This window comes from Malus sylvestris, chromosome 5 (genome assembly GCF_916048215.2).
Source record: "Malus sylvestris chromosome 5, drMalSylv7.2, whole genome shotgun sequence".
Taxonomy (NCBI): Eukaryota; Viridiplantae; Streptophyta; class Magnoliopsida; order Rosales; family Rosaceae; genus Malus; species Malus sylvestris.
Window position 1 is genome coordinate 8,698,666 of NC_062264.1, and position 21,986 is coordinate 8,720,651.

A 21,986-nucleotide genomic window follows, 5' to 3' on the forward strand; every position below is an offset into this window, starting at 1 on the left:
TGCTCGAGTCCGAGTGCTCTGATTCCTACAGCCTTTGCACGAGGAACAGCTTCAGTAAGAAACCCACTGCCAAAGAGGCTCTTTGGGAGAACAAGCAAGAAGTGACCCCTGCTGCTAGAGGGATGGAAAAGGAAATCAGAGCACTGCAGTTAGAAGAAAAGAAGTTTGTCACTGAGATAAAAAGAACTACATAAAGTGAGGAAGCTGCACCACTCTCCGCCAGGTTGAAACTGTCCACAGCAAAAGTTGTCTTTACCAAGCTCCACTGGCTACACCTCGTACGTCGGCATCATTTCATCGTCGGCCCTCCAGCTGCTTGAAGACCCGCTGTACTCGGCGGCTACCAATGCAAGGATGGCAGGCAGTGCGATGGTGTGCAGCAGACGGTGCAACAAGGACGTAAGGCGGTGCGGCAACCAGCAAGGGTGACAAAGGCAGTGCAGCAAGGATGGTGGCTGTGCAGTTATGGTGCAAAGAAGCTGACAAAGCATGGAGCAGCAAGCTTCGGTGCAAATGAAACTACACTTGTTAGGTTAAAACTTTCAAGCAGATGGAGAGGAGCAGATACATGTCTAAAAGCCTTGCAGGAAGGCTTACTTATACACAACTGCATTTGTTAAAGCTGGGAAAAGCCTTAACGCCCATGTTCGCCGTGTTTTGCTAAAGCCGGGTAAAGCTGCAATGCCCATGTTTGCCGTGAATGATGATACTCACATGCAGCTGCAAAAGAAAAGAAAAAAAAAAAATCTTTTGTTAAAGCGAGAAGCTTTAACGCCCATATTCGCCTGACACTGCCAGTAGCATATTTGGGGAGAGAAAATGGACAACAGCTTTAGTTGTATGTTTGAGACGGAATAATCACCACGGGTAACACACCATTTTGCAGTAAAGATTGTAGGCAAGAAGAGATAGAGTTTGACGAGAACAAGGAGAAGAAAGTTTCAAAAAATAAAATTAAAAAAAAATATATATATAAAATAAATAAAAAATAAAATAAAATAAAATAAAAAATAATAATTAATAAAAAAAAATAATAAAAAAAAAAAAAAAAGCATATAGACACTAAGTGAAATAAAGCTCATTTATTAATGTTTCCAATAAATTACAAATATATACATGGACATAAAAAATAAAAAAAAATAAAAAAATAAAAAAAAAAAAACAAACAAACGAGAGAGAGCCTTCACAAAGTTTGCTCGGGCGGAGCCTCAGCAGTCGGCGGGGCCACAGAAGGAGGAGGTATCGGAGGTTGGTCATTCGGAGCTTCACTACGCGGTACAGCCTCAGAAGACGAAGGCAAATGCTGTTGGAACAAACCCACAAACCTCCGATGATCAAGTAAAATCTCACCATCAGATGCTTGCATCTGGTCAATTTTCCTCTTCATGTTCGTGGCATAGTCGTGTGCGAGCCTGTGCAACTGTTTATTCTCATGCTTGAGCCCTCTAATCTCCTGTTTGAGACTCATCACTTCAGCCGCCAACGATTCAACTTGACGGGTTCGAGCAAATAGGCGTTGGGCCATGTTAGACACAGAACCTGCACACTGCACACTGAGAGCCAGAGAATCCTTAACAGCCAACTCATCAGACCGTTTGGAAAGTAGTCTGTTATCTCTGGGAGTGACAAGGTTTCGGGCCACCACCGCAGCGGTCATATCATTCTTCACCACCGAATCCCCAACGGTAAGAGGACCAGTGGGGGATATGAATGATGGGCACCATATGTTGTCTGGAGAAGGCGGAACTGCCTCTTCACCAAGATTCAAGTCAAAACGACGGTCGGAGGGTCCAGACATTTTCAAAGTGTTGAAGGAGGAAGAGATCGGACAAATCAAGATCTTAGAAGTGCAAGAAAGGAGTTTTCACAAGCGAAAATTCAAGTGTGCTTTGAAACGAACAGCGTGCCTCTATAAAAAATCAGCACTCGACGGGATTTCAGAGATCGAAGAGGCGAGCTCAGAATTCGAAGCGGCCATTCAAAAATCGAAGAGGCAAGCTCAGAAATCGGAAAAGCATCTTGCTTTTCCAGACCCGTCGGCACCCGTCACACGCAAACTCAGCTTTGCGGAAATCACGGGTAATTTGTCGAATCGCCAATCCCAGATATCGAAGAGGCGCCAGTCTTTTTCAGCCGTGTCATCACCTGTCATATGCACACTCAACTTTGCGCAAATCACGGACAATTTGTCGAAAGATTTTTGGGTGAAGGAGAAAGCACGTGAAGTTTACTGTTCAATCATCCAACGGTTGCCGACACGAGTAAAAGAATAGTACCTCTACAGGTATTAAAGAACTTCCTATAACTGTCCACCTTCACTTTCCATAGCAAGGCAGACATACAGAGCCTTTCTTCATCTCCGAGAATGCCTTCCCAACGAAGCCTCTCGAGTCACTCAGTGTTCCTTATTCCTTGGGGTACCTCGGCAAACAAATGACACCAAAGCAAAAGTATCTCATATCACTAGGGTAGAAAGCAAGAGTATCTCATATCATGCGTTCTCCCTGTCCTTTCCTTTGTCCTTGTTCTTACTTACAAAGACAAGGATAAAGAAAACAATATGCCGGAACCTCCACTCAAACTCGGGTAAGGAACCGACTGCTTGGAACCCTTCCCTGATTGCCTACCTGGCACTGCTCTCGAGTGCTCGCCCCCCCACTGCTGCTGTACTTTCAAAGAAGTTGCCACATCTGCCCGGAGAACAGATAAGGCAAGTGAAAATGATACCTTGAAGCATGTGGAGACAACGTGCGGAAGGAACAAGCAGAGAAGAATGCGGTCTGCACAGTCAACTCAGCAGAAGGAGTCCGAACTGAGGAACTCGAGAAGCTGCCACATCTGCCTGAAGAAACAAGCAGAGAAGAATGCAACATGAACAGTCAACTCAGCAGAAAAAGTCTGAGATGAAGAACTCGAGAAGATGCCACATCTGCCTCAGGAACAGATAAAGGAAATGAAGATGATACCTTGAAGCATGTGGAGACAAGTGCAACCAAGCACGTGCTGATTCATCCGCTACTTCTTCAAAAGCAAGAGTATCTCATATCATCAAAGTTGCAATCACTCTGACGGTGAATTCGTTTTGACCCTCAAATTCTTGGGTCGGCTTACTAGGCGTTGTGGGCTACACGTGCCGATTCACCAACCTTGAATCAAATCCTTAAAAGATCAAGTCACCAACTGGAAGAATAGCCCGTCAATCTTGAAGATCATACCGTTGACCAAACTGCTCAGGTGTGAATTAGAAAGATTGAACAGAGCAATAAGTCGCCACATTTACCTCGTGCCTGCTTGCCATGTGTTCAATTCAACCTTCAAGAATCAAGCCTCAATGGCCCTTGAAGAAGCTTCCAGCCAAATTCAAAATCAAGCCTTAACGGCCCTGGAAGAAATCACAAGTCCGATTCAAGATCAAGTGTCTACCACTCTTGAATCAAAACCTAGTTCAAGAATAAGCTGTGGAAAATCAACGATTGGAGGAATCCAGAAAACCCTCCAACCCAGTTCAAGATCAAAGCTGTGGAAAATCAACAAGCGCAACAAAATACGTGCCGATTCACCCACTACCAAAGCCAAATATCATCTACCACATGAAGCTCCTTGTGGCCCAATTTCAACCTTCAAGATCAAGCCTCGACGGCCCTTGAAGAAATTTCAAACAAAAGTTCAAGATCAAGCCTCAACGGCCCTTGGATCGACATCTACAGTAAGGGACTTCAAAACGCATCTCTTACACGTGACAAGCACATGTATACGACGTGCCTTGAAGTGGGGGCATTTGTAGACATCGAAATTTCGGTACATAAATGTTGACCGATAAATCAAAGTGTCAACGCTCATGTATTACATAAATTTTACACGTAGCATGTGACTCAACGAAAATTGAAATGAGTTGGAAAAGTCATCAAATAGGACACGTGTCAACACCTGGCAGAAACGACTTATTTCATCTGGAATATTATATTCAAAATTAGACCTTGGAAATTTCTATAAATACAAGCCCATTTCATTCATAAGGAAAGACCAATTCACATTACACCTTAAAGCTCGGAAGCTCTGAAGCTCTGAAACTCCGAAGCTTTCAAGCATCCAGGTTTCCGAAGAATCAAGAAAGCCTTCTTCGTTCTTCGTTCATCGTTCTTCCAAGATCAAGCCCCGACGGCCCTTGGATCAACAATCATCCACCTTCAAGCCCAAGCCTCAACAGCCCCTTGGAGAAAGTGTTCATCGTTCATCAACTGTTCATCCTCAAGGATCAAGCCCCAACGGCCCCTTTGGATTGACAACATCAACGAATCCGCTCATCTCTGTTCATCAAGTCCAAGCCTCGACGGCCCTTGAAGAAAGCGTTCATCGTTCATCACCGTTCTTCGAGATCAAGCCCAAAAGCCCTCGAAGATCCGTTCAAGCCCAAAAGCTCTCGAAGATCCGTTCGTCACTGTTCTTCGAGTTCAAGCCCAAAAAGCCCTTGGAAATCCATTCATCACTGTTCTTCAAGATCAAGCCCAAAAGCCCTTGAAGATCCGTCAATCACCATTCTTCAAGATCAAGCCCAAAAGCCCTTAAAGATCCGTTCATCCTCGTTCATCCAAGATCAAGCCTCGACGGCCCTTGGATCAATCGCACATCCCACAAATCAACACCTTACGGAGATCGAATCAGAGGATCAAAATAGAGAGAGATTGTAACCCAAAACTATTAAATACAAATATTTGTTTGTGCACGTCGTTCTTGTCTCTTTCGTTTCAGGAATTTTCCGTGTTCACAATTACATGTTAATTTTTTTAAGTAATTAATACTTGCATGTTAGTTTTTGTAAGTAATTAAGTAATGTTAACAATTACATGTTAATTTTTTTAAGTAATTAATACTTGCATGTTAGTTTTTGTAAGTAATTAAGTAATGTTAACAATTACATGTTAATTTTTTTTAAGTAATTAATACTTGCATGTTAGTTTTTGTAAGTAATTAAGTAATGTTAACAATTACATGTTAATTTTTTTAAGTAATTAATACTTGCATGTTAGTTTTTGTAAGTAATTAAGTAATGTTAACAATTACATGTTAATTTTTTTTAAGTAATTAATACTTGCATGTTAGTTTTTGTAAGTAATTAAGTAATGTTAATACTTGCATGTTAGTTTTTGTAAGTAATTAAGTAATGTTAACAATTGCATGTTAATTTTTTAAGTAATTAATACTTGCACGTTAGTTTTTGTAAGTAATTAAGTAATGTTAACAATTACATGTTAATTTTTTTTAAGTAATTAAGTAATGTTGTATAATTATTCCCTAGGATAATTTTAATATGTTTAATGTTATTTATTATTTTATTTCCCTTACCATTTTCAAAGCCATTCCAGATCCATTCCAAAGCTTGAACACAAAGGGTTCCATATTTAATGTAAGTTTACAAACTTATATTTATATTATTGTAATTTATACAACAACAAATAAATTTGTGTGGATTCGTATGTTAATTTTTTTAAGTAATTAATACTTGCATGTTAATTTTTGTAAGTAGTTAAGTAATGTTAACAATTACATGTTAATTTTTTTAAGTAAGTAATGTTGTATAATTATTCCCTAGGATAATTTTAATATGTTTAATGTTATTTATTATTTTATTAATATTAGGTTTTATTATCAAATATGATTATTATTCATTAATATTAGGTTTTTTTATTATCAAATTGGATTATTATTCATTAAATTAGATTATTATCAAATTGGATTATTATTCATTAAATTGGATTATTCATTAAATTGGCTTATTATCAAATTGGACTATTCATTAAAGCCCACTCAATGTAGTCTCCAAACTTGAGTTTGTTGAACTTAGACCTTAGGCCCAAATCTCAAATATAACCACACTTGGGTTGGGTTGGGTTGAACCAAAAGGTCCAAAACTTAGGCAAAAAAAATAAAATAAAACAGATGGGTATTCTCAAATATCCTCCAAAATTGTCTCACTTGGTGTCTGGCTTTTTATTCATTAATATTAGGTTTTTTTTATTATTTATTGGATTATTCATTAAATTGGATTATTATTATTAAAGTGGATTATTATTAAATTGGATTATTATCAAAAAGGAATATTATTCATCACTATGTTTTATATTAGGATTATTTTCATGAAACATAATTATCATCATTTATAGTAGGATTATTTATATTAGGATTATTATCAAAAAGGAATATTATTCATCATTTATATTATGATTATTTTTTTATCAAATTGGATTATTATTCATTAATATTAGGTTTTATTATTCCATATTATTTTTTTAATTACTTAAATTTTTACAATCATTTTCTTTACTTCATATTTAATTCTTCTGTAGAATAACTTTATTATTTAGGTTCTCTTAAATAACTTTATTATTTAATTCTTTTGTCTAATTTTCATGAAAAATAAATGTAGGTACATTTACGATGTCCAGTGGAGCTACTAAACGTGATCCAGCTTGGGAACATGGATACCCAATAGACGGAAACAAACATGGCACAATTTACAAATATTGTGGTCGGGTAATGAAGAGTGGTGGAGTGACACGACTTAAGTACCATCTTAGTGGATTAGATCCAGCAAAAAATGTCCAACGATGCGATAATGTCCCCCCCAGAAGTGAAGGCATTCATCAGCACATTGTTAAAAAAATAAAAAACAGCAGAAGGAAAAGATAACACAGGGAATGGAAAATATTCGAGCTGCGCTACGGGGAGAAGTCTATGGCCAAGAGCTTGACAGTGATGATGATGACGATGAGGACGAATGTGATGATGACATGGGACCTGAAGAACGACGCAGTTTGAAACAAGCATTACGTGCCTCCAAACAGTCAGCATGGGAAAGAGAACACCTGCATAAAATTCCTAATAGAGGACAAGGTTCTGGGACAAGTGGTGGTGCACAAATGAGACGGGGAGGCAGTCTTAGAGAATCACAACCAACACCACCAATAGCCCCAAGTTTATATAAGTCATCCAAAACACGTCAAAAGAGTGTTTGGAGTTATTTCATTGGAGGTAATGTGAAGGAGGGAATGGGGCGTCTAATTAGCAAGTTCTTTATCTATGAAAATGTCCCTGCTGCGAAGGCATCATCACATCATTTCAAAAATATGGTAGTGGGATGTCAACAGGCCGGTGTTAGAGTACAACCTCCCACTCCCTATGAGATAAGAAACAAATATTTGGATATGGAGTATAAAGACATTGGCGAGTATGTTAACAAGTTGAGGTCAAAATGGGAAACTAATGGTTGCACAATCATGTGTGACGAATAGACTGGCCCGACCAGATTGTCTATCATCAACTTCATGGTATACTCCAAGGGAAAGACAATTTTTTTGAAGTCTGTTGATGCTTCAAACCATATAAAGAATTACAAGTATATTTACAAATTATTGAGGGATGTAATCATGGAGGTGGGAGAGCATAATGTTGTCCAAGTCGTGACCGACAACGGTTCTGCATTTGTCAAAGCTGGAAAAAAGTTAATGAAGCATCATAATGTGTTTTGAACATCATGTGCAGCACATTGTATTGATCTCATGTTTGAGGCAATGGGGAAGAGAGAGAATGTTGCTACTGTGGTCAAAAGAGCTAGAACGATCACAAATTATATTTACAATCACAGTTGGTTGTTGGCAAAGATGCGTGAATTTTGCAAAGGAGAAATTATTCGTCCAGCTACCGCTCGATTCGCCACCAAATATATTGCATTAGACAGCATACTCAAGAAGAAAGCAGGGTTGAAGCAACTATTCACTAGTGACGATTGGGCCAACCACAATTTGAGCCACTCAAATACAGGTCGTATGGTGGAAAGTATAGTGCTTGATCATGCTTTTTGGACTCAATCAAAACATGTGTGCCAAGTGTTTGAGCCTCTTTACAAAGTTTTACGGATCGTTGACACAGAGGTGTATCCTACTATGGGGGTAGTATATGAGTTGATGCGTGTAGTGAATGATGAATTGGAAAGAAAACATGGTGCAAGGTGGGTCATAAAGATAATTGAAGACCGATGGTATAAAACATTATACCACGATTTGCATGCAGCAGGTATAAATTATGTCATAATTTTGCAATTCGTTTCTTTAGTTGCATAAGTATTATTTCTCTTATTAGAGTATGTGTTTCTTTGAACAGCATATTATTTGAATCCCCGATACCAATACAGACCCGGTGTTGGAGATGATGGTAACCTTATACGTGTTGTACATAATGTATACTCAAAATTAGACCCTGCATCACCAGCAGTTGGCCAATTTGGAAATGAGGTAGACAATTACTTAAATTATAATAATTACTTTGTTGGATTAAACTAACACGATTTATTGAATTCAGCTAACATGGTTTAAAGATGCAAGAAGAACTTTTGGAGAACCAACATCAGTTGCTGCTCGAACAAATATGTCTCCTAGTGAGTATAAACATATTTCACTATAAGTTTATAATAGAATTTGTTGGAGTTATTAGGCTTATCAACATTGTTTTTCATTGTAGCTGAATGGTGGATCATGTATGGGACCGATGCACCAACTGTGAGAAAGTTAGCAATCAAAGTATTATCACAAACAGCTTCCTCATCTGCTTGTGAAAGAAATTGGAGCACATTTGCACTCATACACACAAAGCAAAGAAATAAGTTGGCTTATAGTAGCTTGGAAAAATTAGTTTATTGCTACTACAACATGAAGCTTCAAATTCGAGATAAGGAAGCAGAAATAGATCATGTCGACCGTGGGGACCCACTAGATGTGTTTGATATTGTTGGTGAAGATGATGATACAGAGGGTGACCAACTTTTTCAATGGATTAGACCTCTTCATCTAGATGATGATGAAAGCAACCCAGCTCCCAGAGTTGCTGAAGAAGCACGTAATGAAGGGATAAATGTAGAAAGAGTATAGAAAGAGTATTAGAGGAGGAGGTGAGGTCTAGCAGCGCTGACTCTTTGGATGAACTTTTGCGCCCAAGACCAAGAAACACTGGAATTCCACCTTCTTCCAATCCTACACAACCACAACATCGTGCTGATACTAATGATAGCTCTAGTACAAGATCAGGAGACTCACCTACCACCGGAGGTGGGAATGATGAAGGACATAGTGGAGCTGGAGGTAGTGGTGGTGGATATGGAAACTATTATGGACCACTACCTCCCGGATATATGAGCCCCTTCACTGGTGAGGCAAACTTCACGCATGCAACACAGGATGATGACCATGGCAGTAGGCGGGCAGGACCAGGAATTGGTGCCATAGGGAAGGACTATACTCGTAGAGAAAGAGGCAAGGAGATTTTGTCAAGTCAAGAAGATGACTCGTTATCGAGAACTTCAGACTCTGTTGGATTGGGAAGTAGTAACTATGGTTATACTCATAACCAACCATTTCCCTACCCTTCATATCCCATTCCTGTTGGGATGGAATCGAGCGACTCATGGAAACAATCCCAGACTCAATCTTCAAATGATTTTTCTTATGGACAACCTCAACCAATCTCGGATCCATATGGATGGCATGTTAACAATTACATTCAAAACTATTTTGGGGATTTATCATTTGATAACTACTCTTCACAATACACTCATTCTACACGTAGAGATGATGAAGATAGTGAAAAATTTGAACCTCATAGAAACTCTATGTGGTACTAAAGTGTAAAATATTGTACTAATTCATTATATATAAATGATTATGGTGTGTTTAGACTTCTTTCATTAATTACTACGTATTTTCTACACTCACAATGTTTGTCAGCTCGCTATATAATCAACTTGATAATGTTAAATCCATCATGCAATGCATTTCTTTCCAATTTTTTGTGATAAACTAATAGATAATTGACTAAATAAACATCCTACAAAGTTTCAATAAAAATTTCCAAGTTTTTCTTACAATTTCCGTGGTTTCCATGTAATTTTTATCGATATCGATATTTTACCGATATTTCCATTGATATTTCTGTGTTTTCGGACTACCGATATTTCCGATATTACTGATATTTTCTTCTTTGGTTGTGGGTGACCAATATTGGGATGAACTTAAATGCATAAAATAAAGATAATGGAATAAATTAATCACCCATTACTTAATCGCTATTTTCTAAATAGGTGCCAAACGATCTTTATTTACATTTGGGTTTCAACATGTGTTGAAAAACTCCGCGCTTAATCTTAATCTTCTAGAAGGTGGCCTAGGAGTTTAGTTTCCAGATAAGAAGGGATGCAATCCAATTTTCCTACCTCTATTTCTCTAGAAAACTGAGTAAATATTTCTATCAAAGTCTACCAGATGAGATGTTGCATTCCTTTTTTTTTAATTCAGTTAGCATGCTACAAATGAACATATGCTATCATGCCTGAAGAGTCCTTTGAATTTTTTCTTTTTTTTTTAGGTTCACAAACTGGGCACAAAGCCCAAGAACAAGGTCAACAATAGAAAACTTATACCCTAGAGCTATGAGTCCTCCAAATACTATCACTAGTACAAAAAAGGTTTTGCGCGACGCAGAACTTTCATCTCGCAAAGTCAAAAAATATTGCGCAAAAATTAGCCCAACGAACCTTCGTCGCTCACCCACCGTTGCGCCAATGCAATGAAAGCAGGGTTTGCGTGACGAATAAGTGATATGCGTTTCACAAAGTACTTTTGCGTGACGTAGGTCACTTCTTCATCACGCAAACCTTTTTTATTTTTTGGCAAAGAATTTTTTTATTTAATTTTTAATAAATATTGTAATTAAATTCTAAACAATAATTAATAAACCAAGAAAAAGTATTTAATTATAAAATTTATGAAAATGTACGTGCAAGATGTCTGAACAAAAAAGAAAAAAACTACAAGTATTCTAGGTTTAATACATCATGCTACTGGTATCGGCTGGACGAAATAGCTAGGAAGTCGAATGTGGAGCAAGATCTGGTGCTAGCATCGGGATTTGGAGGTCGGACATCGCTAAGGGCTGTACAATCATACTCATCCACTCGTCCTGGGCCCTAATGTGCTTGCCTTGGGTCATAGGCTGACCTTTTAGGACTGTTACTTCCTCCTTCAGGGCATTGACCTCTCCTGTGGACGATCTGGAAGAGGAGGCACCGGTCTCATGAACCCCTGCCTTTCCCATACATCGAACAACCTTGCCATGCCGACGATCCAACTTCTGATCCAGGACCTTAGTCATGATCTGAAGACCTACATCCTCGGGTACAATGACGCCCTCGATCGGGGTCTCCGGGGGAAGCTGTGATGTTGCTTCTTGGAGAACAGTAGTGCACTTTTCCACCATAGCACCCTGTAATAATAAAGAAAAAACATGTAATGTTTAATAACAAATATAAATATTATTTGAACGATTCATAAAAATAAGAATAATAACAATACACACACACATATTCAATAAATTAAATATAATTAATCAACATAAACAAATGGACATTCTAATTGTAACATATATGTAATATGCACTATTTTAAATGCATTTTCTCGAACTAATAAGGAGACGCATGCAAAGATAAGAAAGGAAATGTTCAGTTATTACGTAAATATATAGAGCTCTCTCTCTCTCTCTCTCTCTCTCTCTCTATATATATATATATATATATATATCGAGCATCACCACCAAACAACAGTACAATAATGGAGTCCGAGAAAATGGTTTTTGTAAGCAATAAGACCACTCCAATAGCAATTGTAAATATTGGTTAAATATCACATCTCCCAATCTCCCTCTGTCCTATCCAAAGTCATATCACAGCTGCATCCATGATACTCACAAATATAATTGTGCACATTCTTAACTAAGTTTACAACTCAAGCACTCGTTAAATATGTGGCAGATAACTAAATGATATTTACTCATATAGCTTCAGCCTAAATTAGAAATATCCAGAGCTAGTTGATTGCACTTAAAAGAGTGTAGAAGATAAAAAATTGTGCCAAAAGCTTATTTGTTTTGTTCTGTTCGTATCCTTGTTAGTGTCAGAGAACTAAGATTTTGCTAGGCAAATGAGAATTTGATGATGTTAGAGAAAATTTAAACATCCATAGAACAAAATCAACAGACCCCAAATCATATCCAAATCAAGAAAGCAAAATGATATCTAGAATTCTCTAAACAACCGCAACTTGTTCTTTCCAATAGACAAATTGGGTGCAGAGGCAAAATTTTCAAAGCATATCATAGAAAAGTACCTCCTTTAGAATTAAAGAAATTTGAAAGGCAAAAGAAGTTTAGTTCAATTGTTGCCGGCTTCGGAAAAGTTAAATGCAGAAGGCGCTTTCTGCAGAAGTTCGAATCCGGTCCATTGTTCAACCATGTTGCAACTCCGAAACATAGATAGGAATCCCACAGCAGATTGACATGGACGCCTATGAAGCAATGTAAGCAAATATCAAGAACTCGATGCGAAATCATGAAAAACTAGTAAGCAAACCATTACAACATTGAACTAAGCAAACAATTACTGCATTGAGTTGGCACAGTTCAACAACTACACATTTGGGTATAGATTAAAGCAAATTATAAATGTGAAATTGAAATTGAACACTATATTTGGGAGAAAAATCACCTGGGTTCTAAAATATAGTTGAATTTCAGAGCAGATTGACAGAAAATATATCCAGATATCAACTGAACCAACAAAACAGGGAACTACGATGCCCAAAGTTCAAAGTTTTCAAGCGGATTATGGTATCAAATTTCAATTTCTATTAATAAATTAAACAAAGAAACATTGTTTACTAAAGAGTAAACTACCGATTTGCCCCCTGAACTATCACCCAACTTTCGATTTGCCCCCTGAACTTTTTAATTGGAAAATTAAGGACTTAAACTAATTTTTTTGGCCAATTTGCCCCCTGCTATTAATTTTTCATTCATTCCATCCAAATTTCTGTTAAATGGAAGCATATGCACAACATGTGTGGGTAGTTCGGTCACTTCATTCTTTAAAATAATTGAAAACCTTAGATTTCTAAAATATAAACCTATGCAAATATGTGTGATTCTATAGCTTTTCTATCTGAATGTCTAGTGAAATGACGCTTTTGTCCACAAATGAGAGTTACGTAGTTTGCACATGATAAGAGTTAACGTTAATTTGGATGAAATTTATGAAAAACTAACGGTAGGGGGGAAATCGGCCAAAAAAATTAGTTTAAGTCCTTAATTTTCTAATTAAAAAGTTCAGGGGGCAAATCGAAAGTTGGGTGATAGTTCATGGGGCAAATCGGCAGTTTACTCTTTACTAAAACATCAACAGTTAAGCAGGAATTAAATGGATGAATCAAGTATCAGAAATATTACATGTATTAAAGCTCAAAGTGCATGAGCTTCCAATACGGATCAAAGGATTCAAATCCCATATGTGGAAAACTGGGATTGAACAAAACCCATGTAGTGAAATTTTGTAATAGGGAGGACAAACTAAGGATTCATGCTTTTACTGTTCTTCGAGAAAACTCACCACAGAGATCATTAAATAGCTAAAACCCAGTTCTGGAAATATGAAATGGAATATTTATGGTATAAGAAGATGGGGTTTCCTGAATAGGGTTTTAGGGGATTGGGATTAGAAAAGTGGGAATCTCTACTGTGCTAAATATGGATTGCGGTTCCACTGAGAAGTAGAGGACTTGTATTATACACCTGTATGTATGAATTTAAAATAAAAGATTAGAGAATACAGATACAGAAACAGAGAAGAAAGAAGAGATACGGAGGAATGTAGAGTTGGTGTTAGGCTAGAAGTCGTACCTGCAAGTCAAACTCATTTCTTTCGAGTTTGTGTTCGGATTCTTACCCTCACAAATCCGAAACCCTATCAAATCAGAACCTCAAACCCTATCAACTGAACAAAATCAACAGACCCACATAACCTCAAACCCTCACAAATCCGAAACCCTATCAAATCAGAACCAACATCCAATTTTATCTGGATATTTCGACAAAGTACTCAGAAATCAACATGCAATTTGACCCCAAACCCTAAATAACAGAAACCCATTGAAAATCAGAAATCCTTACCTTGAGTTTGGGACTTGATTCTTGTCGGCTTCGAGATTCGTGTGGTTGCCCGTCATTTAGAACGAAAGGGAGAGAGACAACCGACAGAGTAGTGGTGGTGGTTGGATTCGAGATTGTGAAGAGGAAAGACATGTCTAGGTTCAAGATTTAGGGTTCAAGGTTGTGAAGAAGAGAGAGAGGTCTACGGGAAAGAGAGAGGGAGAGATGAGCGAGAGGGAAGAGATAGGTCTACGAGAAAGAAAGAGGAGATGCAGGACTAAGGGAAGAGAGAGGTCTACGGGAAAGAAAGAGGAGATGCAGGTCTACGAGAAAGAAAGAGCGAGAGGGAAGAGAGAGGTCTAAGGGAAGAGAAAGACCTATGGGGTTGAAGGTTGCCAAACTTGGAAAATTGAAAAAAAAAAAACGCCTCTTTTCACTATTGAACGGCCAAAATTATCACAACTAGCGCGACATAGGTATACAATTTGACGTTACGCAAAGTAGTTTTGCACGACGATCGCATTAAGGCATCACGTAAGGAATTTTTTTTTAAATATTATAAAAATTACTAAAAATGTGACTTTACTCATTTCAAATTCAAAATTTTCTTACATAAACCCCAAAATAATATATTTTTTCTAACAAAAACCCACAATAATTTTTTTCACATATATATCATTCAATTTCTTAAGTTTTATAAGTACAAAATAAATAAATTAAAATCTACTTAGTAAATCTATATATATCATTGAACTTGATGGGAAATGCATTGTACGAAACTAGTTTCAAAGATACAGCCGTCAAATTTGTTTGTATATGCTTCGAGATTGCATACGCCAAAAAATTGCAGAAAACAAACATGCATAGATCAAGTAACGGGATAAAACTTTTCAACAGTTATAAACAAAAAAACACGATTGAACGGTAGTTTTAACTCCGATTTTGATGATTTTTTACATCTACACTCCTAGATCCTATATGAATACAATGAACTAATTCGATTGTCAATTTAAAATATTTACACAAGTGGATACCACAAAATCTTATGTTATACTTAATGAAAGTATAAATAAACTCTAAGTGTTAGTAAATCTATTGTTTTGATGGGAAACGCATTGTACGAAACTAGTTTCAACAATCCAACCGTCAAACTTGTTTGTATATACTTCGAGATCACATACGCCAAAAATCGCAAAAAACAAACATGCAGAGATCAAATAACGGGACAAATATTTTCGACGATTATAAACAAAAAAGCAATATTTAACGGTAGTTTTAACACCGATTTTGATGATTTTTTACAGCTACACTCCTAGATCCTATATGAATACAATGAACTAATTTGATCGTCAATTTAAAATATTTACACAAGTGGATACCAAAAAAATCTTATGTACTAAATGAAAGTATATATAAACTGTAAATGTTAGTGAATCTATCGTTTTGATGGGAAACGCATTGTATGAAACTAGTTTCAAAAATCCAACCATCAAACTTGTTTGTATATGCTTCGAGATTGCATACGCCAAAAATCACAAAAAACAAACATTCAGATATCAAGTAACAAGAGATTTCGACGACTATAAACGAAAAATCACGATTTAACGGTTATTTTAACTCTGATTTTGATGATTATTTTACAGCTACACTCCTTGATCCTATATGAACACAATAAACTAATTCGATTGTCAATTTAAAATATTTACACAAGTGGATACCACAAAATCTTATGTTATACTTAATGAAGGTATAAATAAACTCCAAGTGTTAGTGAATCTATTGTTTTGATGGGATACGCATTGTATGAAACTAGTTTCAACGATCCAATCGTCAAACTTGTTTGTATATACTTCGAGATCGCATACGCCAAAAATTGCAAAAACACAAACATTCAGAGATTATATAACGAGACAAACATTTTCGACGGCTATAAATGAAAAATCACGATTTAACGGTTATTTTAACTCTGATTTTGATGATTTTTTACAGATACACTTTTTAAACCTATATGAGTACAATTAACTAATTCGATCGTCAATTTAAAATATTTACACAAGTGGATACCACAAAAGAAAAAGGCAATGTAAAAACCCCAAAAGAAAAGCAAAAGGAAAAAAAAAAACTTTGCGCGACGTAAGTACACCTACGTCGCGCAAAGTTTTTTTATTTTTTATTTTATTTTTTTGCCCTTTTGCTTATGAGTACAAAATAAATAAATAAAAATCTACTTAGTATATATATATACTACTGAAATTGATGGGAAACATATTGCACGAAATTAGTTTTAACGATTCAACCGTCAAACTTGTTTGTATATACTTCGACACTGCATACGCCAAAAATCGTAAAAAACAAATATTCAGAAATCAAGTAATGGGACAAACATTTTCGACAATTATAAACGAAAAATCACGATTTAACGGTTATTTTAACTCTGATTTTGATGATTTTTTACAACTACACTCCTTGACCCTATATGAATACAACGAACTGTGATCATCAATTTAAAATATTTACACAAGTAGATACCACAAAATCTTATGTTATACTTAATGAAAGTATAAATAAACTCTAAGTATTAGTGAATCTATCGTTTTGATGGGAAACGCATTGTAGGAAACTAGTTTCAACGATCCAACCGTCAAACTTGTTCGTATATGCTTCAAGATCGCATATGCCAAAAATTGCAAAAGACAAACATTCAAAGATTATGTAACGGGACAAACTTTTCAACGGCTATAAATGAAAAATCACGATTTAATGGTTATTTTCACTCTGATTTTGATGATTTTTTTTACAGCTACACTCTTTAAACCTATATGAATACAATGAACTAATTTGATCGTCAATTTAAAACATTTACACAAGTGGATACCCCAAAAGAAAAGGGCAATGCAAGAACCCCAAAAGAAAAGCAAAAGGAAAAAAAATAAAAAATAAAACTTTGCGAGACGTAGGTGCAACTGCGTCGTGCAAAACATACTTTTGCATGACATTTTGTGTTTTGCATCGCGCAAACTTACTTTGCACGACGAAATTTGCTCCGTCGCGCAAACATGTTTTTCTACTCGTGTATGTTCTTGGATTAGTGATCAGTTTCGATATTTTTGAATACCAATATAGAAAGATGACTTAAATAGTTCATGGGAGAAAATTGAGTCATCTGGGAGATATTTTATTCATTAAATATTCTTTATTCTTTTAAAATCCAATAGTTTCAATTTAAATTATGTAGTGATTGGAAAAGGAAGGGATATCGGGCAACATAGAATTGAAAATTTTGAGGATCTATTGATTCTAACAACTGATAGTAGAGTTTATCAAGTTGGGGGGTGTAGGTCTGGATGGGGAAGTTCTTAGCACATTTTCCTTACTTTTTGTGTGAAATACGTCACTTAGTTTGAGGTACTGGGTAGCTTTTTCGATGGGAAAATATACCAAATATTAAAATAATCAAATACTTCAGAATAGTTTTTATTTCTAAACACCTCTTCTTCTAAATTTGGTCTGTACGTAAGAACTCGAGTTTCCAAAGCTAATATGCTAATCAGGTAGGCAGATCCATAGATGTTCCTACATGTACGGGGGTGTGCACGCGCGCACACATATATACGGGAAGATAAAATATTATTGTATCATATTATAAGATATTATTGTATCATATTGTGCATTACTGTATTTATAAATAGATGAAAAGTTTAGATCTGTATACTTCAGTTTTTCTATATTTCATCACAAGTGAACCACAATGGCTTAAAACCAATGTAATCAGGCCACTAATGTTGCGGTTTGGTTTGGTCCGATTTGCAGTTTAACTCGCATATAATACCCAATGAAAAATTAAGAGCTATTGTCGAAGTAAATATTAGGAAAATTTGTAAACTTATCAATTTAAAAATTTCATCATCAAACTATCAACCTTGGAACTTAAATTTACAAGTTCACAACTTGAAAATTCTTATTTTCATAACTCAACAAAAAGTCTCTAACCTCTAATCTCATAAGTCCAAGATGTTTGATAAAACACTAATATATAAAATATTATATATGTGTGTTCACACAATATTATATAGATTATGTATTTTAGTATAAGCAGTTTGGTTCCGCTGACCCACATTTGTACAAATCAAAACCGCATATTAAACTGATTCTTATTAACCAATTGACACTTATCAACTGTCTATTGGTTATAATCAAGGAACAAAATGCCGATAATATCGGCGATATTTCGCCGATAATATCGGCGATATTTCACCGATATTATTGGTTTTTCACGGTACCGATATTTTAATAGGTATCCAACGGGTTTTCGTCAAAAATATCGGGATACCGAAACTATTGCGATATTTTGGAACTGTGCTACTCGGAGAAGAACACCGAAGCTTCTACAGCTCCGGCCGATTACAAACGCAAACCTTAGACTCCGATCTAATTACCAACGTGAAGAGGAAAGAGAGAGGAGTAAGTTTATACCCATGGTTCGCCGTGAAATGGCCGAAGGTGTTCGGAAAGCTCCTCAACAGTCACGGGTTCACCGGAGTTGGGTGAGCTTTCCCTCGACCTGATCTCGTTCCATAACACACACCCAAGCTTACCTAACTGGAGAAAATGAAGAAAACTCGCCGGAGGTTTCTGGGTTTCGTCGATCTTGCATAGACAAGAGGAAGAGAGAGAAAGACGAGGTTTTGATGGTGATGCCGTCTACGGAATGATGGTGTGGGTGCCGTGTACTAGGGTAATCACGGGAGAAAGAGTGAGAGTGTTGAGAGGGTTTCGAGAGAGAAGAGAGTGTGCAGAGAAGGAAAGAAAGAGAAGAAGAAAGAAAGGGGGTCTCGGGTAGGATCTGGTTGATCTCGGTGACGATGGTGACGAAGCAGGATGAGGAAGAGGAGGAGGGGAGGCGGCGGAGGGAGAAGGAGTAGGAGGAAACGAAGAGGGTTTTGCAGGGGCGGAGATTGCGAAGAGGGAGAGGAGGGCGATGAGGAGGAGGAGGGATCGTTGACTTGTTCTCTCTGTCTTCTCTTCTTTCTCGTTTCAATTGGCAATTTAGGGATTTAAGCAAGTTTCAGGCCCCCAAATCATCTACTTATATTGCCCTAAAAAACTCCAAGTAATTACAACATCGTATTAGAATTGTAATTGATCCTTGTTAGATTTGGTTTAGAAATTCTATGTAATTTAGTGATTGTTTCATATTAGGTTTAGATTTGAATTTTTTACTCCATTCAGATTTTAAAGGATTATAATAGATTTAAAAATTTATGAATTTTGATGAAGTTTAATAATTTTTAAAATTTTTATTTAAAATTTTAAGTGAATTCCCTCAAATTTTCAGGGAGCGATTTGAGAATGTTTAAAATATTATGTGAAATATTTCTAATTTTTTCGAGTTTCCCAACTTTTTAAAAATCTCTTCGAATCAATTTCTAAATGAATACATTTGGAATGTATGAATTTCTTAAAAATTATGATCGAATACCCCTTAATCTTTAAAGAATCACTTAAAATCCTGATTAAATGCCCTTATATTTTTAAGGAGAATTATAATGTTTATAAGCCCCAATTGGATGTACTGCTTAATTTAACTAATTGACACAACACAACAAAACCAGTTAAGATTACAAATTAACACAAAAGACGACTTGATGCGAGGTCATATCTAAAAAACTTGCCGCAATAAGCCCCAATTGGTGTGTTTAAACTTCTTTCATTAATTACTACATATTTTCTACACTCACAATGTTTGTCAGCTCGCTATATAATCAACTTGATAATGTTAAATCCATCATGCAATGCATTTCCTTCCAATTTTTTGTGATAAACTAATAGATAATTGACTAAATAAACATCCTGCAAAGTTTCAATAAAAATTTCCAAGTTTTTCTTACAATTTCCATGGTTTCCATGTAATTTTTATCGATATCGATATTATCCCGATATTTCCATCGATATTTCTGTGTTTTTGGACTACCGATATTTCCGATATTACCGATATTTAATACCTTGGTTATAATTACCATCACTCAATTAGTTAATACTATTAGGGGGCGTTTGTTGTACCGGACTGTCTCGGACTGGACTAGCTTCAGGGACTAAGCTGGACTAGCTTAAACAAGACTAAGCTGGACTAGCTTAGTGAAGTGTTTGATGCAGTGTCGGACTAAATACCAGAATAATAAAAATAAATAAAAAATTCTTTTTTTTTCCTAGAAGTCTCTCTGTCTCTCCCTTTTTCTTTAGTCAAACTATCTCTGCTCCTTTTCTCCATCTCTTCCCTTTATGTTTCCCGTCCAGCTCCTTCTCCCTCACCTTTTCACCCTCTTCACTCCCTCTCACAATTTATAATCAACTGTGCATATCTTCAAAATCAAACCACAAAGCAAAAAATAGAGTGTAAATTAAGGAGTTGGGGCAGGGTGCATATGCAATTGGCTCGAAGGTGAAAGATAGGTAAAGTCTGTGATCAACAATTTTTATGTTTTCTGGGTTTGATCTACATCACTCCCATCGTTGATTCAAGCTCATCTCACATATTTTTTTTTGGGTTTTCTGGGTTCGGTCTTATGGGTTTTATAGGTTTTATGGGTTCGATTTTCTAGGTTTTCAGGTTGTGAGAAGCTAAGAAGGAGGACATGGGGTGGGAAAAGTGGAGAGGTGGTAGCAAAAGATCCATCTTTGCCGTCGTTTGGGTCGACCCAGATGGCGAAAGACCCCAAATCACCGACTGAAATGCCAAAAAGGGTTCTAGGTTTGCGGGACGATGGAGATCGACGACAGCCGTTTCTGGTTTGGTCACTGGAGAAGAAGTGATGATGGTGCTCATGTTGGTTCGCGGGATGCGGCTTGTAGATGAAGAAGACGGGACTAGCAATCCCGTTGTTTTTGGGGGGTTTCACTAAGACCCTCTACGAAGTGCTTAGTCCTGTTTAGTCGGGGCGAGTCTCATTAATGTTTGTCCCATCGTGTAACAAGCATAGGACTAGACTGCTACTTAGTCCAGTCCAATCTAGTGAGTGCTAGTGAGTGCAAACAAACGGGCCCTTAGAGAGTTAGTTGCAAAGGATACTATTGTAATAATCCATGTATTGTGGATACTAAATAACACATTGTCAAGGAATAATTCAAGATGTGAAATATAAAGTGTTCTGAAATTCCTTCATCTCGAAAGGGGTGTTTGTTTCCCCTCACTAAAGTTCACTGGATTGGACTAGACTAAAGATTAGTACAGTCCCATGTTTGTTTTCTAGCTGGACTAGTTTTAATGAGATTAGCCAGGACTAGCTTTCACTAACAACCTCACTAGCCATTCATAGCGTGTCCCCCCAAAAACCATCGGACTAGCTAAGAACTTCTTCGTCCTGCTCAAATCAACCCCCCAACCTCGATTTCAACAACATAAGCTTCGGGTTCATCTCCGACGACGAACTTGTCGACTTCTTCATCTCCGACAATGACCTCGTGGACTGGGTCATCTCCGCCATCTTCTTCTCTTTTGCTGCTTCACTATTGCCATGGTTATGGCTTTGAAGCTACTGATTTTGACTTTGCCGAAGGCTTGCCTCCTCATCGACAGGGTCAGCTCCTCATAACTGCTTCGCAATCTTAGTAAATCGACTTTTGTTCTGGGTTTTTGGGTTTTTTTTTTTTTTGTTTCTGAGTTTTTTTTTTTGGGATTTACCCAATTGATTTTTGTTTTGAATTTCTGTAAATCAATTTACAGGTTTAATTGGTTGGAAGGCTTGCCTTTCTTTTTGGAATCTCTGAAGGCTTGGCGAATGGTTAACCAACAAATTCTCTTAATTAAACAAGAAAAGTAAGAGATTGATGCATTATTTGATGGAGAGTGATGGAAAAGAGAAACACAGAAGGGTAAGGGAACAACAACAACAAAGCCTTTTCCCACTAAGTGGGGTCGGCTATATGAATCCTAGAACACCATTGCGCTCGGTTTTGTGTCATGTCATCCG

At 36.8% G+C, this 21,986-nt stretch overlaps 2 protein-coding genes across 8 annotated transcripts; one reads left to right on the forward strand and one right to left on the reverse strand.

Moving 5' to 3' along the window:
* The first annotated feature begins 7,929 nt into the window (after nt 1–7,929).
* On the forward strand, nt 7,930–10,615 carry LOC126622524 (uncharacterized). The gene is made up of 5 exons (XM_050291319.1): nt 7,930–8,070; nt 8,158–8,288; nt 8,356–8,431; nt 8,515–8,656; nt 10,411–10,615. Exons 1-5 carry the CDS (start codon nt 7,941–7,943, stop codon nt 10,613–10,615), a joined length of 684 nt encoding a protein of 227 aa, XP_050147276.1. The 5' UTR covers nt 7,930–7,940.
* Nucleotides 10,616–10,776: 161 nt separating this feature from the next.
* Nucleotides 10,777–14,432, reverse strand: LOC126621054 (uncharacterized). 7 transcript variants are annotated; one of them, XR_007622784.1, is made up of 4 exons: nt 14,041–14,420; nt 13,771–13,917; nt 13,321–13,662; nt 11,339–12,383 (listed from the first exon to the last, which is right to left on the reverse strand). XR_007622784.1 is itself a non-coding variant. In XM_050289418.1 (3 exons), the coding sequence occupies exon 3, from the start codon at nt 11,299–11,301 to the stop codon at nt 10,909–10,911; it is 393 nt and encodes a 130-aa protein (XP_050145375.1). In that variant the 5' UTR covers nt 11,302–11,304; nt 12,205–12,383; nt 13,321–13,454; the 3' UTR covers nt 10,777–10,908. The 7 variants fall into 7 exon arrangements, 1 of the variants encoding a protein (XP_050145375.1); XR_007622785.1 differs by having other exon boundaries at nt 13,771–13,834; nt 14,041–14,418; XM_050289418.1 differs by lacking the exons at nt 13,771–13,917; nt 14,041–14,420 and adding an exon at nt 10,777–11,304 and having other exon boundaries at nt 12,205–12,383; nt 13,321–13,454.
* Nucleotides 14,433–21,986: the final 7,554 nt, after the last annotated feature.